This window comes from Zootoca vivipara, chromosome 4 (genome assembly GCF_965207765.1).
Source record: "Zootoca vivipara chromosome 4, rZooViv2.hap1.1, whole genome shotgun sequence".
Taxonomy (NCBI): domain Eukaryota; kingdom Metazoa; phylum Chordata; class Lepidosauria; order Squamata; family Lacertidae; genus Zootoca; species Zootoca vivipara.
Genome location: NC_142587.1, coordinates 42,860,538 through 42,875,579, shown reverse-complemented (window position 1 = coordinate 42,875,579; position 15,042 = coordinate 42,860,538). Strand labels below are relative to the sequence as shown.

The following is a 15,042-nucleotide window of genomic DNA, read 5'->3' as shown; positions in this document are numbered from 1 at the left end:
ATATGCCATACCAGGCATGCCCAGGGTCATAAGTGGGGCTGCTCAGGTATTCAAGACAGGAGTGAATAACAACAGAACTGGGCCAAATAGACTGAATAAGCATATGAAGGAAGCAGAGAAAGCCACAGAACTTCATTTACATAAATGGAAAATACCTAACTTGAAAATGAAAGCAGTAGCATACTGGTAAACATCTGCACCATTGTAATTTGCCTGGATATGTAGTGCCTCTCCACCTTTTCCTTGAGGGCAATCAAGGACAGGCAATACAACAAATGCAGGAGTGTTTCCAGGCCCTTCTTCCTCTATGAACCTTCACACATACCTTGTTTGCCAGCTGGAGATGCTCTCTGGAATCCCTACTAAAATATGTGCATCTGATCTCTAGGAATACATGATGGACCAAAGAGCTGTTGTAGACAATACTTGCCTACAGCCCATCTCCCTTCTCCTGAAAGTTTAGCTACCTAATCCCAGATGCATGGCTGTCAGTCGTCCTGTTACTTAGTCAGAGACACTCTATTATTATGTCTTGTGAGAAGTGATTTAACAGCAGGGAATATGAAGGAACATTCATGTCTCTGTAATGTACAATCCATTTTGTTTGGAGCCATCAGTTGTTAAGTTCATTATGTGCTACTGAAGCAAAGGTTTGGGGAGGGATGTAACACAGTGGCAGAGCCTTGCAGTGATCAGAGCTCTGCATTTATCCCCTTCATATTCAGTTATAAGAATCTCTGAATGGAAACCAGGAAGGATGTCTCACTGTGACCTTGAAGAGCAGCAGCCTGTCATAGTAGACAAGTGCGGAGGTAGATGGATTTATCACCCAGAAATATGAATTATCAGTAAACTCGCTATAAAATAAAATGTTAATAGACAAACAAATGTTTAAAGTTTATCTAAAGCGACTTTTCTATCTTCTCCCAGCTGCTTGGGAAAGGCCTGCAAGAATGTTTAAATAACTCAGTCACACAAGCAAGGTCCCATTCCATCAGTTTTGGCACTTCCAATTCTATGAGAAAAGAACTATGTAATTAGTCTCTGCAGGAGCTGTTTGTGAATATATAGAATCCATGCAGCTGGAGAACATTGTACATACATTTATAAATCAAACAACAGTAGTAGGCTTAAGTACCAAAGTGAAGTAGCTTGTTGAACAAGTAACATTTCAGTATTCACAAATGCTAACCTGCACTTGGATGTTGCAGGTGACTGCTTACAAAGGATTTAGACTATGTCTAAAAGACCCAAAGTTAAATGACCAGTTCTTTGATCTTTCTAGAAATGTGTGTATTTGTATTTTTTTTGCGGGGGGGGAGGGAGGGGTGATCATACTTGTATCTACCACCCAAATCAATATACCATATTTTTATTTTTCTATCTATAAGATGCCACCATGTATAAGATGCCCCCTATTTTGGGGGCTCAGATTTAAGAAAATGGGGGGAGATGGCCCCGTGTATAAGATGCCCTCTAATTTTTGACATTATTTTAAAGGGAAAAAACCTAGTCTTATACACGGAAAAATACGGTATATAATGAATATCTACTTGAAGATATCAATGCATACAATCTGGGATTCAGAACAACAAAAACCACCATCACTGGATGTTCTTCATCTCCATGCTGAACAGCACAGGAGGAAGGACCAAGACCCCAAGGTTGCATGCTTCTCCTTCAACGTCTGCCCATACACCACAGGTGTCTGTAGCAAGGGGGCCTTTGCACATCTCGTTGCATGCAAGAAAACCTCCTGTATACAGCTTCCTATATATGTGCAAAGGCTCCTTTGCTTCAGACAACCATGCTATGCACACATATGCCATACCAGGCATGCCCAGGGTCATAAGTGGGGCTGCTCAGGTATTCAAGACAGGAGTGAATAACAACAGAACTGGGCCAAATAGACTGAATAAGCATAGAGTCAAATTCTAACTCATGCATGCGCTCGACAAAGAACATTCTCCCCAGGCTTAAGTTGTGATGATGATAAACCGGCATGGATCTATACTTCTTAAGTTACGTGAATGATTTAAACATAATCATTATAAATTTGACACGATATAACATCACAATAAACTTTTCATATACATCTCAACCAGGAATAAATCACAACTATTAATTCCTTTAAAAAGAAAGAAAGATTGAATATATTGGGAGAACTCATTTTCCATGTGTGTGTGGGTTTTTTTTTTAAAAAAATAGATCACTTCACCACTATATCAGTAGTTTATCTCATTGGACGTTACTGCTGTACAAACACCTGAGCAAACAAGATTTAGGACACCAAAGGAAAAGTAAAATTGGTGAAACTGCAGCAGCATGGTCAGCGCAGGGTTTGAAGCAGTGCCAAAACAATTTGCCACAGCCCTTCCTCTCATTTTGTGCAGAGTGAAATAAAACAGTCCAAAATAACAGAGAGCAGAAAGGTTCAGAAAAAGGAGTTTATGCATATTTATTTTATTTTACTTGCCTACTCCCTCCTTTTATGTCTCCATTGTTCCAGTCTTTAACAGATAGCAAACTTTCAGTACTTCACCATTTCCTGCCATAAGCTCCTTATTTTGTTAATTTGCTAAAATAAATGTTAGCAATCTTATCCAATAATAAAATAATTATAGAAATAATATTTTAATTGCTATTTTAACTGAATACTATCTAGAAATAGAGAGCTGAAGAAGGTTGAAAAAGTATTAGAACATTTTTTAAGATGAAAAGACTCCTATGATATACTTATGTCAGAACAAACAGTAGTTCTTTATGGAATGAAAAACTTACCAGAAAGTTTTTAAGTCCTCCTCCTTATTCCCACAATGGGTTTTCTTGATGAAACTCAAGGAAATCAAGTATTTAATATACACAAAATTACTCCATCAAGCAATATGTGACACCAATTTTTGAATACTCATACTCAATAGAAATATGGCCAGTATAAAAAGCACCTGAATTATTTATTCCACCCCAACTATATTCCTGGATGTGAGTTGTTATGTTTGTGATTATGCATACATTGGTTAATACCTTTACTTAGAATATTGTTTTGAGTCACCAGAGATATGCTTCTCCATCATGCAATTTTTCTGATTATACAAACCTGTTCTACAACAGCTTTCATACTTCAATGGCATTAATTTCAGGACACAAACTCACAAAGACCTTCTAGAACTCTTTTTACTTTGCCTTAAAGAGAGTGAACTACCTGCAACTCTTGTAAACAGATTCAAGCCCATTTCAGACTTTTAGAATGCTGCAAAACCACACTAAGAAACCTAACAATTGAAAAAAAGCAACCATATCAGCAAAAATGGAAAACTAGTGAGAGATCCAAAATAAGACCTTTCCTCATTGTCAAAAATGAATACTGGGAATCTCTGATTACCTGTAACTGTTAATTCTGTAGTTCTTCTGACAAAAAACATTCCATATTTTAATTCGCATGTGTAATTTCCAATGTCATCTTCTCTGACCTCCTGGATAACAAGAACATCCTTCTTGAATATGATGCTTGGCCTCCAGGTTGTGACTTGGCATTCCTGTGCAAAGATAATTACAGTGCCTCAGTGACTACAGTCCTTGTACTTAAATCTGAAAGGCGGATTCATTTCCAAAATAGCAAGCTTTTAGAAAGGTGGCCCCAAACCAAAAAAAGTTCATTAGTTCTGTAAACTAGAAACTATTTTGGATCACGTTCACAGCTTTTGAAGGCGCTTGATTTCAGTTTTTCGCATAAAACTATGCACCTAATTTGGCCAAGAGGGGCTTATTGTGCATGTTTTGTATTTGCCCAATAGGCAAGCTGAGATGGCTAATGGTTCGTAGGTACTACCGTCTTTCCCACATTTTAAGACACCGTCTTATCACTTTTTTTCCTCAAAAAAACACTGGGTGGCTTATTTTCAGGGAATGTCTTACCGGTATTTTTATTACATCAGGAGCAGTGCCCCTCTTGCTCCCTGTCTCCCTGCGGGGCAGGACTCTTGACTGAAAGAAAATGACGGGCAACAGCCACCACCAAGCTCCATGAGAGGGAGTCTGAGGGAAGGGAGGTGTGTGCATCGCTGGCCCAGCCCTCTCTCCCCGGCCCTGGGATGTTCGTGAGGGAGGGAAGGAGCTCCTCCGAAGGGCTGCTCTCTCTCTCTCCCCTCCCAGGTGGGGACTCACTTAATAGCAATCTGCTACACTGGAGCTTCTTAAATTTAAACCAGTACAGTATAATGGAATCTATTTGTGTGATGCAGTCGTAGCAGTAGCCTATACTAAAGCAAATAAGGATCTCTACCAGCCAGCCAACTGCCCAAGACTTAAGAGCGAAAGTTCCAACAATGTAGCACTTTGTAGCACTGATAGCAAAGAGGCTACCGGCTGAGATACTGTACAAAACAAAGAAGCCAGCTGAGCAGCAATTAAGATGGTAAATGGTAGCAATTAAGTAGCAATTGAGCCAGCAGAAAGCGGGGTGAGATAATCTGCTGGTCCTAACAACCCGTCCGTGTTTCTCTTACCCACAAAATGTTAACTTTTGTGTAGGGTGTAGGGCAGTGTTTAGCAGCTCCTAAACAGCGAGAAGGGGAAAGTCCTTAATCCCCAAGGCAAGGACTGCGCCACCGGCAGCGATCCCGGTACCGGTACAAATCCTTAAAGGGGAAGCTCTACAGACAAGCAATGGAAAGAAAAAAGAATCCTCACTTTTTAAAAGGCTATTAAAAGGGGGAAAGGTGGGGGGAAGCGAGAGGTGGGCTGTGTGTGTGTGTGAGAGAGAGAGAGAGGCGGGGGGGGGAGAGAGAGACGCGCACACAGAGTCTCTCCCTAAAGGGGAAGGCAGCGTCTTCAATCGCCCCTCTTTTTTCCCTCGTGCTTTCATCTTCTCCCCACCGCAAATGCCACTTTTCTCCTCTTCACCAAGCAAGCAGAGCTCACACAGCCTAGCTAAAAAAAAATATTTTGGAATCCTTTTACAGGTATTTTAAAAAATGCTTACAGAAACAGGAGGGGGAATCACGAGGCTGCAGGAACGGCTCTACGGTGCATTTTTACAAGCTTTTAAAAGAAATACGTGTCTTTGGAGCGACAGTAAAATGGGGAGAGATTTTTATGGGGGAGAGTTGGCTGGCGGGAGGGGGGAAGGGTCTATCACTATGTCTTATTTTCGGGTTATGGCTTATATCGCGCAACTGCTTAGAAATCCTGCTATGTCTTATATTATGGCTACGACTTAAAAAGGGGGAAACACGGTAGGGAAAATTGCAATGTGGACTGTTAAGGGGCAAGGCTTCGCCTCTGTGGATGGACACTCCTTTCCATTTCAGTTTTTGTGATTTATTTTTAAAGCATGAAAAAGTTGGACTTAAGATGAATGAATTTTATAATAATACTAATACTACTACTACTACTACTACTAATAATAATAATAATTTATTATTTATACCGCGTCCATCTGGCTGAGTCTCCCCAGTGACTCTGGCTAAGTCTCGCCAGCTACTCTGAGCGGCTCCCAATCGAATATTAAAACAATACAGCATTAAATATTAAAAGCTTCCCTAAACAGGGCTGCCTTCAGATGTCTTCAGGATAGCTGCTTATTTCCTTGACATCTGATGGAAGGATGTTCTACAGGGCGGGTGCTGCTACCGAGAAGCTCTCTGTCTGGTTCCCCGTAACCTCACTTCTCGCAATGAGGGAACCGCCAGAAGGCCCTCTGTGCTGGATCTCAGTGGGGGTGGAGACGCTCCTTCAGGTATACTGGACCGAGGCCGTTTAGGGCTTTAAAGGTCAACACCAACACTTTGAATTGTGCTCGGAAACGTACTGGCAGCCAGTGTAGATCTCTCAGGACCGGTGTTATATAGTCTCGGCGGCCGCTCCCAGTCACCAGTCTAGCTGCCACATTCTGGATTAGTTGCAGTTTCCGGGTCACCTTTAAAGGTAGCCCCACGTAGAGCGCATTGTAGTAATCCAAGCAGGAGATAACCAGAGCATGCACCACTCTGGCGAGACAGTCCGCAGGCAGGTAGGGTCTCAGCCTGCGTACCAGATGGAGCTGATAGACAGCTGCCCTGGACACAGGGAGTCCTCAACACCTGCCCGCCCCCTGTCCCCCACAAACAGTACTTCTGTCTTGTTAGGATTCAACCTCAATCCACTAACCGCCATCCATCCTCCAACTGCCTCCAGGCACTCACACAGGACATTCACCGCCCTCACTGGTTCTGATTTGAAAGAGAGGTAGAGCTGGGTATCATCCGCATACTGATGAACACCCAGCCCAACCCCCCTGATGATCTCTCCCAGCGGCTGCATATAGATGTTAGAAAGCATGGGGGAGAGGACAGAACCCTGAGGCACCCCATAAGTGAGTGCCCAGGTGTCTGAACACTCATCCCCCAACGCCACTTTCTGGACACGGCCTCAGAGAAAGGAGCGGAACCACTGTATAACAGTGCCCCCAGCTCCCAGCCCCTCTAGACGGTCCAGAAGGATGTTATGGTTGATGGTGTCAAAAGCCACTGAGAGATCCAGAAGAACTAGGAAACAGCTCTCACCTTTGTCCCTAGCTCGCCGGAGATCATCGACCAGCGTGACCAAGGCAGTTTCAGTCCCATGGTGAGGCCTGAATCCCGACTGGAAGGGATCCAAATGGTCCGCTTCTTCCAGGGGGACCTGGAGTTGTTCAGCAACCAACCGCTCAATCACCTTGCCCAGGAATGGCAGATTTGAGACTGGGTGATAGTTGGTTATCTCTCGCTTGGATTACTGCAATGCACTCTAAGTGAGGCTACCTTTGAAGGTGACCCGGAAACTACAACTTATCCAGAATGCGGCAACTAGACTGGTGACTGAGAGCGGCCGCTGAGACCACATAACACCGGTCTTGAAAGACCTACATTGGCTCCCAGTACGTTTCCGAGCACAATTCAAAGTGTTGGTGCTGACCTTTAAAGCCCTAAACGGCCTCGGTCCAGTATACCTGAAGGAACGTCTCCACCCCCATCGTTCTGCCCGGACACTGAGGTCCAGCGCCGAGAGCCTTCTGGAGGTTCCCTCACTGCGAAAAGCAAAGCTACAGGGAACCAGGCAGAGGGCCTTCTTGGTAGTGGCACCCACCCTGTGGAACACCCTCCCATTAGAGGTCAGAGAGATAAACAACTACCTGACATTTAGAAAATACCAAAGGCAGCCCTGTTTAGGAAAGTTTTTAATCTGTGATATGTGATGTATTTTAATGTTTGTTGGAAGCCACCCAGAGTGGCAGGGGAAGCCCAGTCAGATGGGTGGGGTATAAATTTATTATTATTATTATTATTATTATTATTATTATTATTATTATTATATTGGCTGGGTCTAATCAGGAGCATTTGTCCTCCAAAACAGGAGCAACCGGTGAAGTGTAAAGGGTGGAGTTATGTTACCTGGCTTCCCAACATGGCAGTCGGTGCCGGTAACCAAGAGGGAGAAGGGGAGCTCTGAGCAATCCAACATTCCTGATGTTGCACCTGCAGTGCTTCAGTCTCCTCACTGCCTCTCCTTCCCAGCAACTTCCACATGGGTATGAGGTACTCAAGCAGTGGGAAATCTTCAGAATTATTTATTATATTTCTCTTTGTATTCTGAGCCGAGGGTGACATTTATTCTGAATTTTTCAAGTAAGATACCCAATGGTGATAATTAAGCAAAAATCACACATTTGCTGTCTATGACAAATTTGTGACAGTCGTGAGATTTGCAGTGGCCAAAAAGCAAAAGAGGAATTTTATTGACATTAATATGGTGAACTGCAAAGATTTAATTTGATTTTTTAAAAAACATATTAGTTCCTTTAGCCTTTTGTATTTTAACATTTTTAAACTTCTGTATACTATTATTATGGGCATATTTTAATGTAAAGATATATTTAGCTTGATGTTGTTCTTTAATATTGTACTAGTGTGGTTGATATGACCATGATAGTCAAACAACAACAATAAATTACACCCCATAAACTAAACCTTCACATTGGGAACCCAGGCAAACAATGCTGCCCTAATCCTGTGCTGCCCCACCAGCTGCTATTTCTCCAAAATATGCAATTTTTATTGTGTTCTAATCCATTTCCCCTTAAAATTCACATTTGTATTCATTTCCCCCATAAACGTGTATCTATTTTGTGAAACTGTGTTGTAGAATTCAGAAAAGTACATAATCTGACTGACATAAATATGGGACTGATGAATTAAGTCAGTTTACTTCAAAATGTGGGCAGAACTTTTTTGTGTCAATCTGTATTATCCACAAAGGTATCATGTAGCCTCATTTGGATTGTATTAATGGGAGAAGACTAGTTTTAGATCAATATCATGCTGATTTGATGCAGGACCAAGTAATCTGATAACCATGGATTATACAATCTATGGGTCACTTGTTCTAAGAAACAAAAGTGTTTTTTAAAGCAACAAAGTTTTTTAAAGCTTTATATCAGCTTTCTCTTTGGTGAAGTGCTGCTAATTTGGGCTGATTATGTAATATCTGAAAGTGCCTTAGGAAACATCTTGAGGTACTTTATGATTTTGCAAACATGCTGAGCCACCACAATGCTAACTTATTTTCCATTAGATAGAAAAAGCTCAAAGAACTCATCACCATGACAACAGTTTGGATACCAGTCAGAGATTTCACATCCCTGAAAAGGTTAGAAAGTTCCTTGTACATTAACATTACAGTTGGGACTTCTGTACTAAGAGTGAAAGGAATATGCTTTACAGTCAAGCAGACAGCAGTTAGCGTTGACATCTTTTTCCTGACAGGGCCCCTGGGCTGTGTGACATGCAGAAATACAAATGGTAAAGATTTTCTCATGACTGCTTCTCTCTTCCAGAGAAGGCTTCACCTGATGAGCTACTTCTAGATAGGCAGCTGTTAAGTACACAATTATCAAAAGCAACAAAGGGAAAATATAGCTAATCTTGGGGAAGAGAAGAAATATCTAGTGGAATAGTCTCTACTTAAAAAAAAAATCTCATTTATTTGTTTAAAGGATTTATAATCCACTTTTTGAGCATGCAATATATGTAAAATGCAATATAAGCCAAATGTAATATAAAACCATTTAACATATTCACTAATAATACACTAGCCTAGAAGCCAGCACACAATATACAATCAAACACGAGAAATGCAAATTCAGGAGATGTTGGCACAGCACCCCCAGTTTATGATCCAGCTTATATTACACATCAGAGGCCTTAGTGAAAAGGTAGGTCTTCAAGGCCCACTTAAATGCTATAAGGAAAGGGGCATGCCTAACCATAAAAGGAAATGAATTCCATTATTGCAGGACCACTGCCAAGATGGCCCTGTTACAAGTGCCTGCCAGCCTAATTATCTTCACCTAATTGTCATTCATAAGTAGAATGATTAATGCCTTAATTATATCAGGAAAAGCAAAATATAAGGTGTCACTAATGTAATACCATTTATGAAATTACACAACTATTCACGCTGAAGTAAGGACCAGCATTTGTTTTGGAACTCTTACATGAATCTTAAATAAACTTCACTCTTTAAAGTTAAATATAGTTGGAAAACCCTTTTAACAAACAGTGCAGTTTGAAATTTTGCACTGCTTTGCTTTTTGGAAGTACATTAATTTGAATGCATTTATTTTTCAGTGCTACAGGAGATTTTGAACACTATAATCCTTAAAACCAGCTTCTGCCAACCTATGACAGCATGGAGCCACCCACCCTTTGTCCTTGTGCTGGAATGTGCGCAGAGGAGGGCCACCAAGATGATCAAGGGTCTGGAAACTAAGCCTGCGAGGATCGGTTGAAGGAATTAAGTATTTTAAACCTGGTAGAGAGGAGACTGAGAGGAGTTTTGATAGCCATCTTCAAATATCTAAAGGGCTGTTCATATGCAGTATGGAATAAGCTTGTTTTTCTCCTGCTCCGGAGGGCAGGACCCAAATTAAAGGCTTCATGTTACAGGGAACGAGATTCCAACTGGCCCTGTTAGCTAGGGATCATGGGAGTTGTAGTTCCAAAACATCTGGAGAGCCAAGGTTGCCTATGCCTGATCTAGGCTATTGTGCATGTTGAGGCCAGCCAAGCGCAGATCAGGTCTTCTTTGTTGAGCCGACTATCCTTAGATAATTCTGCAATGGCAGCTTAGCTATGTCTGATATTTGTTGGATAAAACGCACCTTTATACAATGAGCTAGATTAAAAAATCTCACATTTCAGAACTAGAGAGCTAGCTATATTTATTATTACTTTACATATTGATATATGCATATATAGCCTTGAGGATGTATGTGGAGAGGCAAATAAAACAACCAGAATAGATATATGAGAAAGAATTTCAAATTCAGTTATTCCTGAATACAGAAATGGGCATTTTACTTTCCCAGCAAGTATTCTGCAGCTGCTCTCTTTCTCTGTGTCCTTATTAGTTTTCTAAATCACACCAAGCTGTATTTACCGTTCAAGTAAATTCTTCAGATTACTGGAAATGCATCGGAACATTTAATATTTTGTTGGAAGCAGCCAAAGCTTTTCATATTTCTTACCTTATACCACAGGATTTCAGGCTCTCTATATGGTATTAAGAAATCCTGTATGTCAGGGCATGAGATTTCCTTGCTTTTGCTAAGTTCAGCTTTTTCAAAGTATTTCATCTTTGAATTGTAGCAGAGGCCAGTGTCATTTTCACCCACTGTCAGCGAAATGGATACTTTCATACAGTAAGTAGAGTTTCTGCAATACAGCAAATAAAAATAATGGTCTTGTGAATAATAAAACAAAAAAAAGCACCAAACATTGTAATAATGCGCTTTTTAAAAAGTTACAAGAATCTTATGTACTGTACAATAAAGAAAAGGGTATATTAATATTTGCATTAATTTGCTTGCAATTTTTATTTAGCCACTAAGAATATAAAAAAAATGTAAAGAATATTTTTAATTCCTCATTATAAGCTAGAGGTATTCCTTCTTCAAATGCCTTTATTTCTGTATTTCCTACAGGAAAAAAAGCTTCCTTCAAAGACAGTGGCAGTGTTAAGACGCATTAACCAGCAAAACTGATAACTCCCCTGCTGGCAAACACTATTATAGCAGCTCCCAGGGCTTGTACAAATCAGTTTACAGCAAATAATTTCAGCTCCAGACAGGAACCTCAACCATCACACCATGAGCTAGATTGCTAACCCAGCTATTCATCAGATCAGAAAAAAAGTTTTTCAAGTGAATAAAGTATATATTTCTATAGTATTTAATAAAAACAGTTCTCGAACCTTTCAGTTCTTAGAATATCAATTACTTGCAATTGCTTTTAAAGAACTAGAACTACCAGCTTGTTTACCTTACAGCATAATTCTATGCACATTTACTTTGAATAAAATCCGGAGTTCAACAGGACTTACTTCTAAGTAAATGTGCATAGGATTGCAGCCTTAGGCTCTGTGACCTTGCATTACAAAATCAAAATCCTGTTCAACTATTATAATTAAGCACTCTCTCACAAGCTTTTCATTGCCACGTGTTCGTGGCAAATGTACAGTGTTACCTCTGGTTAAGAAGGTCCGGAGGTCCGTTCTTAACCTGAAACTGTTCTTAACCTGAAGTACCACTTTAGCTAATGGGGCCTCCCGCTGCCGCCGCTGCGCAATTTCTATTCTCATCCTGAAGCAAAGTTCTTAACCTGAGGTACTATTTCTGGGTTAGCGGAGTCTGTAACCTGAAGCGTCTGTAACCTGAAGCATCTGTAACCCAAGGTACCACTGTATTGAGAAGCTAGGGGAGTTTATCTTGCACTTCTCTCATTCCTGTGGTGCTGAAGTCAAAAAAAGGGGAAAGTATTTTATTCTAATTTTGGTTTTCTCTGTGGGTGACTTCACAGCATGTTAAGGTTGGTCACCCTCTTCAAAGTGTACTAGCATAGCCAAAGACTATTTCCCCTACTGTTCTTTAAATGCCTTTTGACCTCTAATCTGATATATGTGTATCTGACAGTGAATACATTTAAACTATTTTTCATTGCTTGCCCTTGCAGATACCATGTGTCTTAGTGGCCCTAAGACTTCCACAGAAAACAATTTACCATTCTATAGTTTGTCCATTTTTCAAATGGAAAATATGAAGGAAGCAGAGAAAGCCACAGAACTTCATTTACATAAATGGAAAATACCTAACTTGAAAATGAAAGCAGTAGCATACTGGTAAACATCTGCACCATTGTAATTTGCCTGGATATGTAGTGCCTCTCCACCTTTTCCTTGAGGGCAATCAAGGACAGGCAATACAACAAATGCAGGAGTGTTTCCAGGCCCTTCTTCCTCTATGAACCTTCACACATACCTTGTTTGCCAGCTGGAGATGCTCTCTGGAATCCCTACTAAAATATGTGCATCTGATCTCTAGGAATACATGATGGACCAAAGAGCTGTTGTAGACAATACTTGCCTACAGCCCATCTCCCTTCTCCTGAAAGTTTAGCTACCTAATCCCAGATGCATGGCTGTCAGTCGTCCTGTTACTTAGTCAGAGACACTCTATTATTATGTCTTGTGAGAAGTGATTTAACAGCAGGGAATATGAAGGAACATTCATGTCTCTGTAATGTACAATCCATTTTGTTTGGAGCCATCAGTTGTTAAGTTCATTATGTGCTACTGAAGCAAAGGTTTGGGGAGGGATGTAACACAGTGGCAGAGCCTTGCAGTGATCAGAGCTCTGCATTTATCCCCTTCATATTCAGTTATAAGAATCTCTGAATGGAAACCAGGAAGGATGTCTCACTGTGACCTTGAAGAGCAGCAGCCTGTCATAGTAGACAAGTGCGGAGGTAGATGGATTTATCACCCAGAAATATGAATTATCAGTAAACTCGCTATATTCAGTTTCTAAGACTAGGTCATTTGAAATGTTTAACAACATGTAATATTTGTGCAAATGAATCTTTTGCATATTTCTCTTTTCCAAGCTTTCTTAAGATGCAAATGCATAATAAACAATATTGTAAGAGTGATTCATGGAGCCCAGTATTTTATTTATTTCTTGCCAAGATGTATTTTAATAACATAACTTTAAATCCCACATGAAACATTTAACATTCCTTTTTCATATAAATGAGAAGGAAACTGCATTCCCCCCCCCTTTTTTTTTAGTTTTGCAAATAACGGAAGAGAAGTACACAAAAGAATTCTGCCGAAGAGAATCATCTATGCTCAAATGTCTTAAAATGCTATTGTACATGCTTCACATGCTAATATATTAAGCTAGGGTTGCCATATTTCAAAAAGTAAAAACCAGGACACCTCCAGATATCAACTCCGCCTTTCAAATCCTGGTAAGGTCCAGAAAAGTCCAGACGTATGGCAGCCCTAATTAAGCAAACTACAAAGCCAAATCTAGGAAATATTATTCAGGTCACAAAGTTATTAATACATCTGAAACAGATGCTGCGGTACATATTTTAATTTCCAGCAGTTTGTTGAACATGAAACTACTGTGTAGAATTAAGGGACAGACTGTGACATTTTCTGGGCAATGCCATTTCTCCATAGGGGTGGGGTTGCAGGCAGGCCTTGTGCACTCCCCGTGAACAGCGGGGGGCATGACAAAGCTGCCCGCATCATTGGAGTCCCAGCCACATCACTCCCCACGGCCGACCATTCCGGTTGGCTGGGGGGGCATGGCTTACCCCATTTAAGCCGCCGCGTGGCCGGGAAGCTCCCTCTCCTTACCTCCTCCATCAGATTAAAAGGGAAATCAATGCTGAACCACATTCTAAAGTGGAGTATGAATGAACCACCACACAATGACAGAGACTACCTGAGGCAATTTCACTTCAGTCAGCTTAACTTGGGGAGGAGGAGAGGTAAATGCTATTTTCAACAACTAAATCAGCAGCAACAAACACACTTTTATCATATAAAGTAACTTATGCTAGCAATGACCACTCCCCACATCAAATGGGGGGGGCAACTTTTGCGTGGTCATGCACAGCCCCCTGGATCCCAGTGCGGCTCCCGGTACTTCGGACTGGCTTCATCCTCCCCAGGCTGGATACCTGGGGTCTCCGCCTACCTCAGTCAACCGCCCAATCCTGCCTGGGGAGTCATAGCCAGGGGATTGGCCAGGTAAGGGAAAGGACCGCCCTGCCCACACAACGGAAGGTGTAGCTTACCTGGGAAGCGGCAGTTGTCTCCAGAGCTTCTCCCACCCTCCACTCCCTCAATTAAGTCTTCTTTTGCAGGGGACTGGGAGGGATGAACGCCCAGCGCCTGAGCCAAGGTCTCCCTACATCTGAATCTTAATAAAGTTGTGGCCAATTTTAATCCCATAGCAAGTTGTCATGAGTCATTGTTCTGCTTGGGGGTCGCCTGGGGTTTGGGGTACTCCACCTGTCCATGCAAAAGCATTGAATGCTTAATTTTATTCAATCACTAAAATGATATCTAAGGGCACTTCATCATATACCATGACTGACCAATGTACAATAAAGAGTACCCCACTAACTTCTGATACATGTATATATTCTTTGCTCCTCAGCATATACAGCCTTGTTTGATTGTCTCATGGGCTGGAGACAAGTCCTGGGTAGTACCAGGTGCAGTCTGTTTCTCCTATGTTCACAGTAAAAGGAAGCATTTTAAAACCAAGCTCCCCCAATCATAACCATAAACAATCCATAGACAGCCCCCTATGCACTGAAATAAAAACCAAAGGGAGTTGTGAGGCAGATGGTATAGCACCACCACTGCATTGGGAAGTCATCCTCCCCCATCTACAGGTTCAGCTTATGTATGAACACACCTGAGGCATGTAACTAATGCATACATGTAGTGAAGATACTTGATTGGAGCTCTATGCACACATGCTGGCCGAATCCATGTTTCTTTATTTCAAAGCTCTAGCCTTAGTTTCATTTTCAGATGACCAAGATTTAAAGTTATTATTTATATCTTACAGCACAAAAGTGAAACCAATGAATATATCCCTAGAGTGCACGACATTTGGCTGTATATGTGAATTATCATGCAGGCATAAATATTTACTAAATATTA

The 15,042-nt window shown here is 41.1% G+C and overlaps 1 protein-coding gene across 1 annotated transcript in view; it reads right to left on the bottom strand.

The window, feature by feature from the left end:
* Window positions 1–15,042, bottom strand: part of IL1RAPL1 (interleukin 1 receptor accessory protein like 1) — a 543,875-nt gene that overhangs the window by 268,016 nt on the left and 260,817 nt on the right. Inside the window, exons 3-4 of the mRNA XM_088668723.1 lie at window positions 10,544–10,730; window positions 3,383–3,536 (exon numbers count right to left, since the gene is read on the bottom strand). Coding sequence (XP_088524849.1) covers window positions 3,383–3,536; window positions 10,544–10,730 — 341 coding nt within the window. The remainder of the gene's footprint in view (window positions 1–3,382; window positions 3,537–10,543; window positions 10,731–15,042) is intronic.